Source organism: Nicotiana tabacum, chromosome 22 (genome assembly GCF_000715075.1).
Source record: "Nicotiana tabacum cultivar K326 chromosome 22, ASM71507v2, whole genome shotgun sequence".
Lineage (NCBI taxonomy): Eukaryota > Viridiplantae > Streptophyta > Magnoliopsida > Solanales > Solanaceae > Nicotiana > Nicotiana tabacum.
This window is the reverse complement of record NC_134101.1, coordinates 218,157,320-218,175,388: the sequence shown is the minus strand read 5'-3', so window position 1 is coordinate 218,175,388 and position 18,069 is coordinate 218,157,320. Positions and strand designations below refer to the sequence as shown.

General features: G+C 36.5%; 1 protein-coding gene across 3 annotated transcripts; it reads left to right on the top strand.

Moving 5' to 3' along the window:
* Positions 1-12,876: 12,876 nt before the first annotated feature.
* On the top strand, positions 12,877-15,338 carry LOC107759555 (zinc finger A20 and AN1 domain-containing stress-associated protein 8). 3 transcript variants are annotated; one of them, XM_016577520.2, is made up of 3 exons: positions 12,877-13,015; positions 14,423-14,959; positions 15,039-15,338. In XM_016577520.2, the coding sequence occupies exon 2, from the start codon at positions 14,436-14,438 to the stop codon at positions 14,952-14,954; it is 519 nt and encodes a 172-aa protein (XP_016433006.1). In that variant the 5' UTR covers positions 12,877-13,015; positions 14,423-14,435; the 3' UTR covers positions 14,955-14,959; positions 15,039-15,338. The 3 variants fall into 3 exon arrangements, with proteins under 3 accessions (XP_016433006.1, XP_075099994.1, XP_016433005.1); XM_075243893.1 differs by having other exon boundaries at positions 14,423-15,338; XM_016577519.2 differs by having other exon boundaries at positions 13,012-13,148; positions 14,423-15,338.
* Positions 15,339-18,069: the final 2,731 nt, after the last annotated feature.

Here is an 18,069-nt window from a genome sequence, read left to right as displayed (position 1 = left end):
CTTACCTTATTTTGTACAATCATCATAAAGCTCACGAATGTATGCAATTAATCTTTTACTTTTTTATCTCTGCTTGATTGAAGATTCTTATTTGCAATTCTCGAGAGAAAACAACAATCAGCAATAAGATTTCTTTTCTTTGTTTATTGAATATTGCATTTCAATTACCTTTATTCTCTTATTTTTAGAAAAGTGAAATAAACTTGGGTATTAGAAACCTGATTTATTTTGATGTCACGACCCAAAATCCCTCCGAAGGAGTCATGATGGCACATAATCTCTAAACTAGGTAAGCCTAACATTAACTGAATTAACATTGACATTTACTAACTTGAAATTAACTAACTCTGAATAAATCTCAATTCCCAAAATCGGTGGTATAAGTCATAAGCCTTTATAAGAGTAGTTATACAAAATTAATACAACATTGTTCCAGAATGAGAAGGAATTAATGGAACGTAAATACAAACGAAGGTGACTCCGAGGCCTGCGAACGCAGCAGCAGGTTACCGTGAGTCTCCACTGTGACAACCCTCACAACTACTATCGATCAATACATGGATTTGTACACAAAAATATACAGAAGTGTAGTATGAGCACACCACGGCGGTGCCCAATAAGTATCAAGACTAACCTCGGTGGGGTAGTAACGAGGAACAGCCAAGACACCTACTGGTCAAATGAGATGAACATGATATGATAATAAAGTATCATGATAAAGATAATGAATAATATCAACAGCAGAGAGAAATCAAAATACAAACAGTAGGTATAGTAAATAGAGAACAGGGGTAGTAACGAACGATAACCAAGTAAATCAGATAACCAAGTAAACCAACACTGACATAACAGGGACAGAGACAAGTAAGAATGTATTCAAATAAAGAGGCAATGCCAACTCAATAAATCACATCATGTCTAATACACAATCCCGACCATCTCAACCTTCGATTTCTCATATCATAATCTCAACTTCCGAACCTTCAGCACACATGGCACCTTGTGCCCACATATTTTCCTTCTCACTTTTAACAATAAAATCCACATGCTATACAATACATAATGTCTGTACAAATGCACTCAAGATGTTCAAGAAGTCTCATTTATATAATATAAGTAAAATACAATTTCTAAACTAATTAGAAAAGATGAAGTTGTTTCTTTGAAATCATTTGAGTAAAGAAAATATCTCTTTCAATTAAAATACAACATCGAATGAATTATTACCTTTAACATGGGAATTTATAACTTAAAACTTAGTAGAAATTCCTTTTTAAGTAAAATACAACCTCAGACGGTTTAAGAGAATATAATTGAGAAACTAATTGAATTAAAGATGTAACAATTATTGAAGTCTGAAGTATTGAAATGTATATATATAAATACGGCGAGGTATTGAAAATATTGTAGGTTCCAACACAAAGAATCTCAACAGTAAAGAAATTTAAACAGTTAAAACACTTGAATTGATAACAATAAATAAACACAGCAAACAGAAAGTGCACGACATCACCCTTCGTGCTTTAACTCTCAATCCTCACCTTGCAATCGATAATAGAAATGTGCACGGCATCACCCTTCGTGCTATCACTCTTCCTCACCATAGTCAATAATATAAATATGCACGACATCACCCTTCGTGCTTTATCACTCTTCCTCACCATATGAATAGTATAAATGTGCACGACATCACCCTTCGTGCTTTATCTCTCTTCCTCACCATATGCATCAATATAAATATAAGTATGCACGGCATCAGCCTTCGTGCTTTATCACTCTTTCCTCACCCAAACAGTAGAAACAACAACATTCCGACAAGGGAATCAACACTAGAAACAAATACATTCCAGCAACGGAATCAACAATAGAAACAAATACATCCCGACGAGGGAATCAACAATAGAAACAAATACATCCCGGCAAGGGAATCAACAATAGAAACAAATACATCCCGGCAAGGGAATCAACAATAACCAATCTCGTTCCAACAATTAACTTCACAAGATAAATCCCAACTTGTGTCAATACTCAACAACGGTCAAATACCAACGAAATACTATAAGCCTGGTCCAATATGAATACTCATCAAATCAAGCATGAATAGTACATAATAAGGATTACGGAAAAACCAAGAAACACACTAACCTTAACAAAACAACAAGACATAATAAGCACGCGATAACTATACCAGTAACCACAATAATTGGACATGTAACACATTTGCACGAAGTCATAGAGGGGCTCACAATTAAGAAGTATCAAAATAATAAGGAAGGCAATCACTTCAATTAAGGCAATTAAGGGTCAAGTGATACGTAGGAATTATAGGAAAGCTAGCAACATCATATGGAGCATATAGAGGTAATTTAAGCAATTAGGATTCTCAATCATAACGGAATACTTTGCACATAATGAACATAAGGAACTAAGAACCCTAGAAGCAAATTTTCCACAAATAAGTCCGAGCACACACTCGTCACCTCGCGTGCACGGACTACAATTAGCATATAAGACTCAAATCCTAAGGGGAAGTCCCCCCACAAGGTTAGGCTAGATACTTACCTCAAAGACGACAAACCGATACTCTAAAATGTACTTCTCGGGTGAAAAGACCTCCGGACGGCTCAAATCTAACCAAATTAACTTCAAAGCACAAATAAAACACATACGAAACTATTCTGGATCAAAAAGTCTCAATCTTTAATAAAATTTAAAAATCGGTCCAAAAGTCGACCCCGGGCCCGCACCTCGGAACCCGACAAATTTTACAAAACCCGAATACCTATTCCAACAGGAGTTCAACCATATAAAATTTATTAAATTCCGATACCATTTGGCCCCTCAAATCATGATTTTTTTCATTTTAGGAATTTTCTTCAAAAACAAACATTTTCCTCAATCCAAATCACAAATTAAATGATAAAAATAAAGACAAATTCATGGAATATAATTAATTCTAGGTGAAGAACACTTACCCAATCGTTTTTCTTGATAAACCCACAAGGAATCGCCCAAAACCGAGCTCTAGAACTCCAAAAATGGTAAAAATGGCAAACCCTCGGAATAGAGTACTATTTATTCTGCCCAGGTCTTAAAGCATCGCGACGCAGAGGAAGTACCGTGTTCGCGAAGAATAAAAAGGAAGCTGCTCAGGTTACTCATCGCGAACGCGACAGCACGTCCGCGAATGCGAAGAAGAAAAATATTATGGCCCAGAGACTGCTCTTCGCGAACGCGTGAGGGGAACGCGAACGCGATGAAGGGAGAGACAGAGCTTCGCGAACGCGAGGCTCTAAGCGCAAACACGAAGAAGGATTTCCGGGTGGTCAACAACAAAGTTTCATGAATGCGGAAGGCGGTTCGCAATCGCGAAAGAGGATACCAAAAGCAGAAAATAACAGTTCAAAAACAAGGAAAAATGACTCGTAGCCCACCCGGAATATACCCGAGGCCTCCTGGACCCCATCCAAACACACAAACAAGTCATATAATTACATGACACGGACTCACTCGAGGTCACAAATCACATCAAACAACGCCGAAACGACGAATCACACCATGAATCGAACTTAAGAACTTTCAAACCCTCCAACTTTCAAAACACGTGCCGAAACCTATCAAATCAACCCGGAATGACGCCAAATTTTGCTGACAAGTCCAAAATGACATAACGGATCTGTTCCAACTCTCAGAATTGCATTCCGACCCCGATATCACAAAAGTCAACTATGGGTCAAATTTCCCTATTTTCCAAACTTCAACTTTTCCAACTTTCACCGAAACGCCTCAAATTACCCTACGGAAAATCTGAATCCGGACGTACGCCTAAGTCCAAAATCACCATACGAAGCTGTTAAGATCACCCACGACCCATTCCGGGGCCGTTTACTCAAAAGTCTATTTCCGGTCAAATTCTCATCGTTTAAACTTCCAAAACTAGTTTCCTTCTTCCAATTTGACTCTGAATTATCCGTTAACTGAATTCAACCTTGCATGCAAGTCGATACACATAATATGAAACTGCTCGTGACCTCAAACTGCCGAACCAGACGCAATTGCTCAAAATGACCAGTCGGGTCGTTACATCTAATATTGACTTTGACCATAAAAAATTAATTTTTGGTTAAACAAATTGGTTTTGTTGCCTAAAATCTAATAATCTGTTCACTTTCCATATTTTTATCTTTAGAAACAAAGCATGTTCACTACTAATGAAATTGTTGAGGTGGGTGAGGGAGTTCAAGAAATACAACAAGGTGGAACTCCGCTACACCGTATGCCCACAACGACTCCACAATGCTCACGAGACAATTCGCCTGAAAGGCCTACTACTCGTTAAAGTCTGAAAAAAATTGGTGGGCTAGACAACGAGCATGATAACTTGAGGCAGATAATTGCTCAACAAGTTGGTGAAGCTTTGCGTGCTTTTGCAAGTGGATTGCCCAATATTGTGCATACCCCTCCACCAGTCAATACAACCCTGAAAACCCTCGTTCAGGGCTTTATAACTCAGGAAGTGGAAAAATACCAAATGATTCTGAAGTCGGAGGGTCAGGTACGCCAAATAACTCTAATTTACAAAGTTTGGTACTAACCTTGTGGAAACAGCTCAAGGAACAAAATGAATGGATAGAACAAATAACCGGAGTACCAGCTATGATCAAAGGAGTGAATATTGATAAATATTCACAATAACCCTGGAAGTCGAGCGCAACACCATTGCTAATTTTCAAGAAGTTCAAAATACCTGATATCTCTAATTATGATGGGACTACTGAACCAGGGACCATGATATCGCATTTACTATATGAGTCAAGGGCAATGACTTAACCAAGCAGGAAATTAAATCAGTCTTAGGGAAAAAAATTGCTGAAACCCTTACAAAAAGGGCATTAACGTGGTATTCACTCTTACCTGAAAATATATTGATTCTTTTGATGAGCTTGCATATTCATTTACAAAAGCACATTTGGGGGCCCTAAAGGTAGAAAAAATAATGAAAGATATCTTCAAAGTGAAGCAGGAAAGCATGGAATTGCTCAGAGAATTCGTAGATAGATTCCTGAGGGAAAGGATGATGCTATCGCGTGTACCTGATAACTAGATAGTTATGGCATTTGCAAGTAATTTGAATGAGAAAAGTTTAGAAGCCACAAGAATATTGAAAGAAAGTTTGCGGGAATTCCTTGCAACCACCTGGAATGACATATACAACATGTACAATACGAAGTTACGAATAGAAGAAGATATGGTATCCTAACCAAAGGTAGATGAAAGGTTCAGATCTAGACATTTAGAGACAGAAATGAAGTCAGGTAAAAAGAGGTACGAGCCTTATAGGGGACCCGCAGGACGAGAATTTCAATCAAAACAAGAACAAGCATGGTTTGATTCAAAATCCAGACAAAAGGAGATTGGTTCCTCCCTATTCAATAAGGAATGGGACATAATAAGAAATAGTGATCCAAATTCTCGATTAAGAATAGGAGATTACAATTTCAACATCAACACATCTGAGTTGGTAGCTGTTCTAAGAGGAATGGGTGACAAAGTACGATGGCCGAAAGAGATAAGGTCAGATCCCAGCAAAGGGAGGTAGGAATCTTGGTGCGAATTTGACAATGATCATGGCCATAGAACAATAGTTTGCAAGCTCCCACAAGGTGAGGTTGAATATCTATTGAAAAAAGGCTACCTTGCTGATTGGTTTAGTGAAAAAGAAAAACAATCTTATACGAAAAACAAGCAAGATCCATCAGAACCCCCGTCACCAAAAAAGATGGTAAATATTATAACCGGGGGTGAAAAAGTCAATGGAATAACATGCACAACGGTAAAAATGACATCTAAAATCACTGTTACCCACGGAAAATGGGGTTGTCAAGTTTTGGAAGGAGATCGCATAGTGTTTGATAATGGAAACGTGGATAACTTGACTATCCCCCACAACGACGCATTGATAATATCCTTACTTGTTCATGATACTAACGTCAAATGAGTTTTGATTGATGCAGGCAGCTTTGTGAATATCATACTACTAAGAGTTGTGAATAAAATGCAAGCAACTGATAATACCTAAGGCTCGATCATTTTCAGTGTTCGATAATTCAAGTGTCGTAACAAAAGGTGAAATCATGTTGTCAACGTCTGCAGAAGGTGTCGTCAAAGACACTAAATTCCAGGTGGTAGATGCAGACATGACCTATAACATAATTTTAGGAAGGCCGTGGATTCATGATATGGACTTGGTCCCATCAACATTGCTTTAGTAAATTCCCATCACAATGGGAAATTCGTCAAATCAAATGAGATTAACAGGTGGCCCGGGATATCAACTCAATTGCAATCGCAAGTGGAACACTCAAGGGCAGAGATAAGAAATAACAATTATAGAATCCAGTTAAGGATAATTTATTGCCTACCTCAACCGAGAGTCCAAAAAAGGAAGCCGATATAGATTCAAGGCCTGACGTGATCCAAGAGCCAGAGGAAAACAAAAGTATTAAAATAACCATGGAGGAGCTCGAAACTATTACATTATTCGATCACTGGCCTGATAAAAAAGTTTACATAAGAATGAACCTAAGCACAGAGATGAAGGATAAGTTAATTGAATTCTTACGCACTACTGTTGATTGCTTTTCTTGGTCGCATTCAGACATGACAGGTATACCACTGGAAGTAATGACTCATAAGTTGAATGCTATTAATTCTAACTGATTATTTTTCAAAGTGGATAGAAACAGGTGCTTCAGACAAGTACGAGAAAATAAGGTTATCGAATTCATTTGGAGAAATATAACATGTTGGTTTTGATCCTCAAAGGAAATCGTTTGTGATACTGGTCCACAATTCATAGGTGTGAAAGTTACGAACTCTTTCAAAAGGGAAAAACTAAACGAATTACTTCCGCACCTTATTATCCCGTAGCTAATGGACAAGTCGAGTCAAAAAATAAAATCATTGTCAATAATATAAATAAACGGTTAGAAGAATCAAAAGGCATGTGGCCTGAAGTACTACTTGGAGTGCTCTGGGCTTACAGAACAACGATGAAAATAAGCACGAGAGAAACACCTTTCTCACTTGTTTATGGAACTGAGGCCTTAATTCTAGTGGAAATAGGAGAACTGAGTACAAGATACATGTATGCAAATGAACCGTCAAATAAGGAAGAACTCCATACAAATTTAATTTGATAAAGGAGAGATGGGAAGCAACTTTGGTTCAGATGGTAGCACAAAAGCAAAGATTGAACAATATTACAGCAGGAAGGCAAACCTAAGATATTTCAAGATTGGAGACTTTGTCCTTAAAAAGGTGTTTCGATCAACACAGGCGGTAAATACATGAAAATTGAATCCAAATTGGGAAGGCCCATATCGAGTTAAAGGTATTGCAGGAAAGTGAGCGTATAAATTAGAGACTATGGATGACAATGTGTTACCATCCTATTGGAATGTAGTTTACTTGAAGAAATATTATTTTTGAGCAAGTACTCATGGCCATGTATCCTAAAAGTTCATTTTTACTTAGTTCATTTAAGTTTTACTAACAATTTTAGATGATAGGCAAAAAACTAGCCCATACCAGATGATGACATTAGAACCAAAAGACACGCAAAATACTTAATTATTCTTAGTCTAGATTACAATAATTCTGATGGAAAGGGTTAAGTAATCATCATCATAAAAGTTACCTCCGAGTCCCGTGTATATTTCCTTTTTCAAGGTAAGGACCAAAGAAAGGAGTTGATCAAGTGTTCAAGTTTTCAAGTTTCAATGCTTAAACACTGGGGGAACTATGCATATGGAGAAGTAAACAAAGGAGTAAAATGTACACCACAAAAGCATAGCTTAGCCAAAGGAAAAGCCTTGAAGAAAATTTAAAATTTTCGAGAACCCTGAAGAAAATTTCAAAATTTCAAGCTCGCAGAAGGAATGGGATGTAAGGAATTGAAGATTCTGCAGAAAACTCCCAAGAGCTTTTAGGTTAAGGTCACAAATTTAGCCACGGAATAGACTAACCCGTACTTGTAAACCTGCTATAAAGAAAGCAGTTATGAAAATATTATACATAGATATTTGTTTGAAAGTTCAAATAAAACTTCTTCAAATTACTTCATATTTCATATCTTTACAGCAATATGAAGATGAGCCATCATCTTCATCAGTGTTGTTAATATAAAATGACCCTCTTTTATAAAAAAAACGCCCGTGCATATTTAGGCACGCCATGTTAAAGCATTTTAAATGCAAGAAAAAAGCTCAAAAACTCAAGAGCAAAAAAACATACACAAAATATGCAACAAAGTAATATTAGCATTAATATTCAAAAACAAGGGAGGAAAAGTTTCCCAAATCAACTTCAAAAAATAAAATATTCCATAGATATCAATAAAACAAAACTTCTAAAGTGAAAATCACTAAAAGGAGAAAAACTAAGGAGCATCATCAGCATGTGTAGAAGGATCAACATTTGGAGAAGATGAAGGCTGAGCATAAGCTAAATCAGCTTCGGGACCATCTTTATCACATTTGGAGCTTTCTTCCTCGAGTGTTGATAAACTTTGACGTTGTTGAATGTTTTCAATTGCCACTTTAGGTTTGGAAATCTCACCCTCGAAGTCAAAACCCTCCTAGTTAGCCTCGATCAAAGTTTCTAGACGTGTGTTTAAAAACCCGAACTAACATCAAGTGTTAGTTTGTCTTCAAGAGCTTCATAGTCTTTCTCCAGTTGCTCTATATCTGCCTTCAGGTCTTCTTTTTTAGCTTCTCAAGTTTCATAAGATGCCTTCAAAGGTTCAAGAGTATCCTCGAGGAATTTGAATTTACCAGAAGAGGCACGGAGATTATATTGAGCTTGAGTTAGCATTTGAACTAGATTACCAGTGTACACCTCCTTTTGATTTCAAGCTCCTAATTTCCTCACTAGCCTTTGAATGTTGTTCAGCAAAGGAGGATTCCAATCTATCCTTCTTTTTTTCTACTTGACTGGAAGAAGCTTTCGAAACCACCAATTCCGCAGTAGTAATCTTTAGTTACTGCTCTAAGGAGCCTTTCTCCTCAACAAGCACATCCTTTTTCCAACTGAAAGCTCTCAGATTGTTCCTTCCAATTGTCAGCTTCAGTACAAAACTCAACAGCTATCCTCCTCATTAGTTTCGTGCATGTTAGATTGATCTGCAAAAAGACAAGATGGTAGAATTACAAACTTGAAGAAAAGGAAAGGAAGAGAAACAAGAGAAGGGGAATAAAACCTTAAGGGAAAAATGAGTAACATAATTCATTAAGGTGATAGGGCTATTTCAAGTTTGCCCTTTCTATAGGGTTGATCAACGGTTTCAAGCACACCGCAACTTTGTTGTACTTCTTTAGCAAATTTCTACCGTCGGGGACTTCAATTAAAACCTTCTTCTTATCTCTTGTTTTGCTAGAAGGGCCAGCCTCTTCACGAGGAATAACATTAGGCACGATAGCATAAACAACAGTGGGAGTGGTAGCAGAAGTGGCAACAACAGGAGAAACATGGGTTATTAGAAGTGTAGCAAGGGGTGGCTCTTTAGAAATAGGGCCAAATTCTTCTTCGCCCTCAAATCCTTGAGCAAAGAGACTATCAATAGGACTTGAAGTGGGGTTAATAGATGGTCAACATCTTCATCCTCTGAGATATCCAAAGGGACTCTCTCAAGTTCATCAACAAGTTTAAAAGGTGCGGAGCCTGAAGGGTGATCTTGGGGAATGATGGCTTCATCATGTAAAATTATACACATCCTAACTCGTGGAGTCCTTACTAGAGAGCCAACATCTTATTATCCTCCTTCTTCTTCTTCTTCGGAGGTGTGGGTTTCATTGTTCTTCTTCTTTGAAGAAGACACACTCAAAGTTTGTCTCCTGGGTTGTGCTAACAGAAGGAATAGATGCGAGATTAATGCCACGAACAACAAATCCTGAGAGTAATGAAAAAAGGCCAGAATAAGAAAAGTTATAGTAACAAGAAGGCACAGTAAGGTAAAATACCATGGGTTTTCATTTTCCACCCAAACTTTTGGGAGAGAAATTTCCACGATCTCTGGTCCATAGGGTCAACAATTATTTTTTTCTACCCAATCACGAAAGTCGAAAAGTGTACTAAAAACTTCCATGATTGCTGAAAAGGTAGGAAAAAATGAATTAGGAAATTGAATTATAAGAGAAAAAAAAGCGATGAAGAAAAATACTCACGTACAAAGTTACACTTCTTAGGAAAGACATGTTTTCATAACCCATAAATCACGAGTGGGAACAACCACAAATCGGGCATACCATCCACGGGCACGATCATCCTTGGGGCTGACTAAAACTCTATTGCTTCTCGCCATAAGAGAAAAGACACCTTCGCGGAAAAGCTTCAGGGAATACAGATGGAGTAAGTGCTGAAAAGTAAAAGGGGTTGAAATTAAGTTTGATAAATAACGAAGGCAAGCTACTACCCTCTATACTATCGGATCTATTTGACCAAGACACACATTGAAATAACGGAAAAATTCAATAATCACTGGGTCAATAGGTGGGTTAAATCCCAGAGTGAAAGAATAGGTGTAAAAAACGAATAACCTTCACGATAAGAGGTTATTCATCGAACTAGAGGAAGAAGGCCAGGGGTGATTAAAGTAGGGTAACAATCGGCGAGATTAAGTATTGCTATGGAATAAACTTGCTTTCTCATTATCTCACAATCTGATTTGAAAGAGAACCTAAGGAACAATTTCAGAAACAACAGGCTCCTGCAACAATTCGTTATGGTCCTTACCTCTAGAGGAGGATCTAGGGGCCGGGGAAGTTTTGGCTTTGGAAGAAGAAGATTTTGAAATATTCTTTGGGAAAGGAGTAGAGATACGACTTGATATGGAACCTAAGCTATGGAGTCTACCACCTCTTCTACTCCTAACTGGGGTAAAGAAAGGAGGAAGTTCATCAATAATGATTTTCTTACAAGGGTCTGATAATGAAGAAGGGTTCGAAGAATGGAAAGCCATTTTAATGGTAAAAGCACGAGGTAGAAGTGAAATTGCAGAAGAAGTTTGGATGTGGATGCAAGCAAGTAGAAGAAGTTTTTGGGTAGTATGTAATGTGGTATTTATAAGGAAGAACCGTCATTATGAACCATCATCATGGAACCATCACTTCGAATTGATGCAGCCGCAGAACACCACCCTAAAAACACGTTATAAACTGCAGAACCAATCATGACTGGACATGTGTCCCGAGCATTAAATGGAAAGGACATACATCATAAAAAGATGATGCAAACTCCAAAGCCAATCATAGCAAGACATTCTCGCCATAAATAAACTTACCACTTCCCGAATATTCAGTTGAGAATATTCTAGAAAGTGGGGGAACTATCTGTATTGGTGGAACAATAGGCATGACACATGGATTAACGTTATGGTATCAAATGGCATTTATATGAGGTTAATAAAGAAGAATGAGGCGCAGTTAAAATACTCACATGATTGATTACGGAAGGTTCCGTATATGATAACTGAGAAAGAATAAGTAAGCACGAGATACATGAATACTATAAAAGAGGAAGATTCATGAACATTTATGAATATGGAAAGAGAATCAACATCATCTCTGCTTATGCGCGATCGCTTATTATTACCATAACCATTACGAGTAATATTAATAACGGATAATTAATGCAGTTAACGTTAGTAACGAATAGGAATTAAGTGAGGGGAAACCATTACATATTATATCCTTATATAAGCGTCCTTATCTTATTTCGTACAATCATAAAAAAAGACTAACGAGTATATGCAATCCATCTTTTAGTTCTATATATTACTTGATGGAAGATTCTTGTTTGCAATTATCGAGAGAAAACAACAATCAACAATAAGATTTTTTTCCTTCGTTCGGTGTATTGTATTTCAATTACCTTTTATTCTCTTATTTTGAAAAAGTGAAATAAGCTTGGTTATTAGAAACCTGATTTATTTTATTATTGACTTTAATCACAAAAATTATTTTTTGGTTAAACAAACAGCTCCCTTAAATTAATTTCCTAATGTGTTTCTACGGGTAAATTTGGGTAAACTTCTTAGATCAATGTACTTTGAATATCGAATTGGGATGAATAGTGCACTAGTAACCACTTTTAAGTTTACTATTTAAAAAATATTCACAATTTACAATATATTTAAAAATTAGTCAATTCATCCAAACTTCAGAACTAATTATCCTGAATTTTTATATCCTAAAATTTTGAGTTTATAATTTGAAATTTAAGACTTAGTGCCCAAAATTTTTTGAGATGTTAATTTATAATTCAGGACTAAGTGAACTGAAATTTTTTAACTGCTAATTTGAAATTCAAGACATAAAATTCTAATTTCTGTATACAATATTTGGACTTTAGGATACAATGTCCAGAAATTTGAACCTTGAGATTTAAACTTTAGAATAATTGAGCGAATTGATTAATCATTAAATACATTGAAAACTGTAAATATATTTTACACTTAATGCTTAAAAGTGACTACATGGTGTCATTTTCACTTTGAATTGTCATAAAAAAAAAATCTTCTAATATTACTTCCTCTGTTCCAGTTTATGTGAACCTATTTCTTTTTTGGTCCGTTTCAAAAAGAATGACCCCTTTCTAAATTTGATAATAATTTAGCTTAAACTTACAATTCTACCCTTAATGAGAAGTTTTTATAACCACATAAATATTCCGATACCCTTTTTTGATTTGTTTAGGACCACAAATTTAATAATACTTTCAAAAGATATTTTAAAAAGTTTATCGAAAAAGCATTTTCAAAAGTACAAAACGCCACGTAAAGTATGCACGAGCGCAAGACAAATAAGAATCCAACACGATTACACCTAATCAGTAAAGTATCTTCCTTTGTTGGAAGACAAAACAAAGAAAAAGGACACATACAAACGAAACAACTCTCTGCCATAATTCATTCACCTCATCTCTCCTCTCTCTTGCGGCGATCTTAATCTCTTACGTGGTTAATTTCTAAAACCCCTTTTGTTCTTATCTCTCTCTCTCTTTTTTTGTTTATTTTATGAAGTATATTATTAATTCGTATTACAATTCTTTTTGCTGTGTTTGTGGATCTGTTGGATTACTTCAAGAATTGGGTAATATTTCGTATTTCAATTCCTTTTAATCTCCTGGGTTTTTGACTTTTATGTACTGTGGATAAGAAATTTGCTTTGTATTGAAGCTAGGTTTTATAATTCTGAACCAAAAGCCATGTTTCTCATTTTTGGTTCTGTACTAAACCAGGAGCTTAGCTGGTGAAACTCTGAGGGTCACAGTTAGAATATAGAGAGTTATTGTGACATGAATTGCATAAGCAGAATTTTTGGTTCCTGTTTTAGTTTCAAGTTTAGGAGTTAATCATGTTTTATCTGGCTTTAAATATTTTTGAGTATCTTGCTCAATGTTGTCAAAAGCGAAAAGCTCTAAAAAGCGCTCCAGAGGTCTATTGGGGTTTTAAGCACAAAACGAAATTTAAGTGTGCGCTTCTTAACAATTAATACACTTATTTGCCGATTATATTTGTTGTTTAGTACTGATCGATTCAAGATAGAACACATGCTAATGAGTGACCACGTCGTAGTGCCTTGCCTACACTGAGGCGCAGCTTAAGCGCCTTAAATGAGCCTTTGGCAACATTGATCTTGCCTATAATACTTGACTAGAGACAGAATGGACATATATGGGAAATGGATTTTGATGATTCATTTAGCTGGCTCCAACTAATTTTGGATTGAGGCGTAGTTGATTTATTGATTTGCTTATATTTACCTGCAGTCTGTTATACATTTGTGCTCATGTATTTTTGTTTTTTTCTGAATATCGCTATGTTTATTGCGTCTGATGAACATTTTATGTTCTTCATCTTGTTTTTGCCCTTCCAAGAGGGCTTCATATGTACTTGCTTGCTTACAATGTGGGCGCGTTCCCCTCCTTAATTGCTTAGAAAAATAATCCTCTTCAGCAGAGGCAATTCCAGGATTTAAACTCTATGGGTTCCACCTTTAATACTAATTGCATTGAACTCATTATATTTAAAGTTATGGTTTCATATCGACTACTTGTTATAATATTTAGTGAATTTCCACACATAAATTTTTCCACGCCGCAAGTACTGGGTTCAGATGAACCCGATAACAATATGTTGCATCCGCGCCACAAGTATTAGGTTCAGATGAAGACGAACCCGAATACAATATGTTGCATTGCCTCTATTGTTCAGCCTATAACTTAGCTGCATAAATTTAGATGGTTTATAGCGAGCGGAAGCAAAGAATATGCTTTCTTTTCCCTATTATATTTTTCTCAGGAGAAGCAGGTTTAGGAGGTTTCTTAGCATTAATGTTGTTATCTTTAATGAGTTTTTGCGCAGGAGTGTTGACAATATGGAGCATGATGAGACGGGATGCCAACCCCCTCCTGAAGGCCCTATTTTGTGCGTTAACAACTGTGGCTTCTTTGGAAGTGCTGCAAACATGAACATGTGCTCTAAGTGTTACAGGGACACAGTATTGAAACAAGAACAAGCTAAGTTAGCTGCATCATCGATTGAAAATCTTGTCAATGGATCAACCGCCAGTGAGAAGGGGGAAACTATTGTTGTTGGCTCTGTCGATGTGCAATCTGATTCTGTGGAAGCAAAGGCTGTAGCTTTGCCATCATCTCCAATTTCAAGCTCCAGTGTCGTTGCTGAAGTAAAGGCTAAGGAGGGTCCTAACCGCTGCGGCACTTGTAAAAAAAGGGTTGGCTTCATTGGATTCAAGTGTCGCTGCGGTCACCTGTATTGTGGAGCACACCGTTACTCGGATAAACATGACTGCCAGTTTGATTACCGCTCTGCTGCCCAAGATGCAATAGCAAAGGCCAACCCTGTTGTGAAGGCAGAAAAGCTTGACAAGATCTAGAAGGGGTATTGTGCTTAAATTTGGTGATTTCATTTGGTTTTCCTCTGGTGGCAACATATAATATGAGATCTTATTAAACCTCAGGGGCAAAGAAGATTAAAAGATATTGCAGCTTGAAGAATTATTAGGAGAATTTGTGTGTTGGCTACAGTTTCATGCCTTCCTTTGTGCTGGTTTGATATCCACTTTGATTACGTCTGTTATGTGTTGTTCTGATTCACCTGGTATTCTATCCTATATTACATGTCTAAATGGTATGTGCGAATCTAGATAATATGGTTCTAGAAAATGTCCGTTGACATGGTTGTGCTTTGGCATTGTAAATTTCGCTACATGATCTCTTGTATGTTTTCAGCCAATGTTTCAGATATCATCTTCAATTCATTTTGCTTTCTAGCTATGTCTCACCTGTTTTTGCTACTATTTGGGATCTTGAACTTGACTATATCATATTCTCCGTGAGCGCATATTGGTTATGAGTTACCTTTTAATGGTTAGTAATACGTTTTGCTCTATTATTCAATAATGCTTGGTACTGATCAGCCCCCAGAAGGGGGGCCTTGGCGTAACTGGTAAAGTTGCCTCCATATGACCAGGAGGTTACGGGTTCGAGCCGTAGAAACAGTCTCTTGCAAAAATGCAGGGTAAGGCTGCGTATAATAGACCATTGTGGTTCGGCCCTTCCCGGGACCCCGCGCATAGCGGGAGCTTAGTGAACCAACCTGCCCACTGATTAGCTGCCAGTAATTCTGGCAATTAACATTCAAGACTAGTGTTGTATTTTTCTGAATATGGTTGAGATCTTATGCTATTTATCATCTGTACCAACAACTTGCGCCTGAGCAAAGGAGGGATCATTGCCCAAAAGTAAGTAGCTTCTTATTTCAGACGTCAACGTAGAGTCAATAGCATAATAGGAAGATTAGTTAGTAGGTCTTCTTTTTTATATTGGAGAAATATCCTGTGGGCTTCTGGCCGACTCTAGTTGATGGACAGGTTTTGAAACCCCACCGTGTATGAGCCTGTCCCTCTACGTTCATCTCAACTTAAATACCAAGCTTTGTTTGTAGCAGGGTTAGAATGCTTTACGTGCCCCCTAACACGCACCATTCTTATTCACTTGGTATTTATCAGATATTATACATCTAAGTGGTATGTGCAGATCTACATGGCATTGAAAAACATCTGTTGACATGGTTATGCTGTGTCAGGCAGACCTAAGAAATACTGGGGGACAGGTGATTAGGCAGGAGATGGCGCGACTTCAGATCGCTGAGGACATGGCCCTAAATAGGAGAGTGGAGGTCGAGGATTAGGGTAGAAGGTTATCAGGTAGTTGAGAGTTTTCTCCTTTCTTACCGGTAGCACTAGTAGCACGTATGTACTCTCATATCTCTAAGATTTATATTACACCATGTTGTTTAGCTTGTTTCAGTTACCGTATTCTCCCGTTATTACTATTTTGGTGCTACTCACTTTGTTCCCCTGTCTACCCCCTTTCTTCTTATTTCTCTCTGTCTGCTGCTTTTTCTTCTCCTCCCTACTTTTCTGAACCGAGGGTCTACTGGAAACAGCCTCTCTACTTTCACTAAGCAGGGGTAAGGTCTGCGTACATACTACTCTCCCCAGACCTCAAGTATACTACTCTCCCCAGACCTCAAGTATGGGAATATACTGGGTATGTTGTTGACATGGTTATGCTGTGGCATTGTAAATTTCGCTTCATGATCTATTGTACGTCTTCATCCAATGTTGCCGATATCATTTTCAATTCATTTTACTTTCTAGCTAAGTTATTCCTGAATTTGAGCTGAATTTTGCTGTAGTTTGTCTTTGACTTCTGTAGGTCAGATTATCAGAAACAAATACAATGTAACTGGCTAACAGCTTGTTTGGATGGTTGTTACCCATCGTTTTATAATGTAGTATATTGTGTCGTATTGTATTGTATTGTATTGTATCGTTTTATGAATACAACGTTTGGATAAATTATATTGTTTGCTGCTGTTAAATAATATTTTACTGTTTTGTTTGACTGTATTTTACTGTAGTGTAACTGATAAGTTTACTAAAATGCCCTTAATTGTTTAAATATTAAATTTATCAAGAATTAAGCATAAAAATAAGTTAAGAAAATCCCTTTCTACTAATTTATCACTAAATTTGTCTTATAAATAGATTAAGCAATTAAATTTATGCAAATTCTAACAAAATTAGCAATTTTATGTTGGAGTTGGGAGCGGCAGAAGTTCTAGAAAAAAAGGGACGAAGACAATACAGGTGATAGGTGGGAGATTTGGAGTTAAAAAAAAAGTAAAAGGGTAAAATATAATTATGAAGTAGTAAGTTATGGCATAATTGGAAAGAAAAATAAGAAATAATTCCACCACATCAAATTTGTTGTTTCAAAAAATGAGACTTTTGATTGTTTCGGAACAATGGAACAATGAATTTAATAATACAATACAACTAATTTTAATGAAACAATCAATATAAACATTATTTTGTAATAACAATACAATACGATACAATGAGTAACAACCATTCAAACAAGCTGCAAGATGTGGTGTATGCTGCATATTCATGTCATGTGTACAATGTCAAAATCAAATGAAGCGCATGGACAATTTTGTTACTCCCTCTATTTTATTTTGTATGAGATTCTCCATTTTAATCTGTTTTGAGAAGAACGATACCTTTAATATTTAATAACTCTTTAATTTTAGTTTTAAATTTCACCTTTAGAGCCAGTTTGGAAAGCCTCCTAGGAATTGGATTCATGTATAATTAGGTGTGATTATGTAGTTTGATATGTTTGTCTAATCAAGTAATTATTTGGTCAGTATGAAATTAGGTGTAATTTTGTAGAGTAATTATACTTTCCAATTCTCAACGGGAGGTGAGAATTGATGGTAATTATATTGTATAATTAGAAGATAATGTAACTTTTCTAATTCTTTTTTATTTTATTTTTTCAAATATCTTAAATAGTCTTATGTTTACATAATTTCTATTATTTTCATTTTTCAACCTTCCAACATTTTTCTTAAAGGGCGCTTCATGTAATTTTTCAACTCTTAAACACAATTTCGTATATTACTAGATTTGTTTTCTC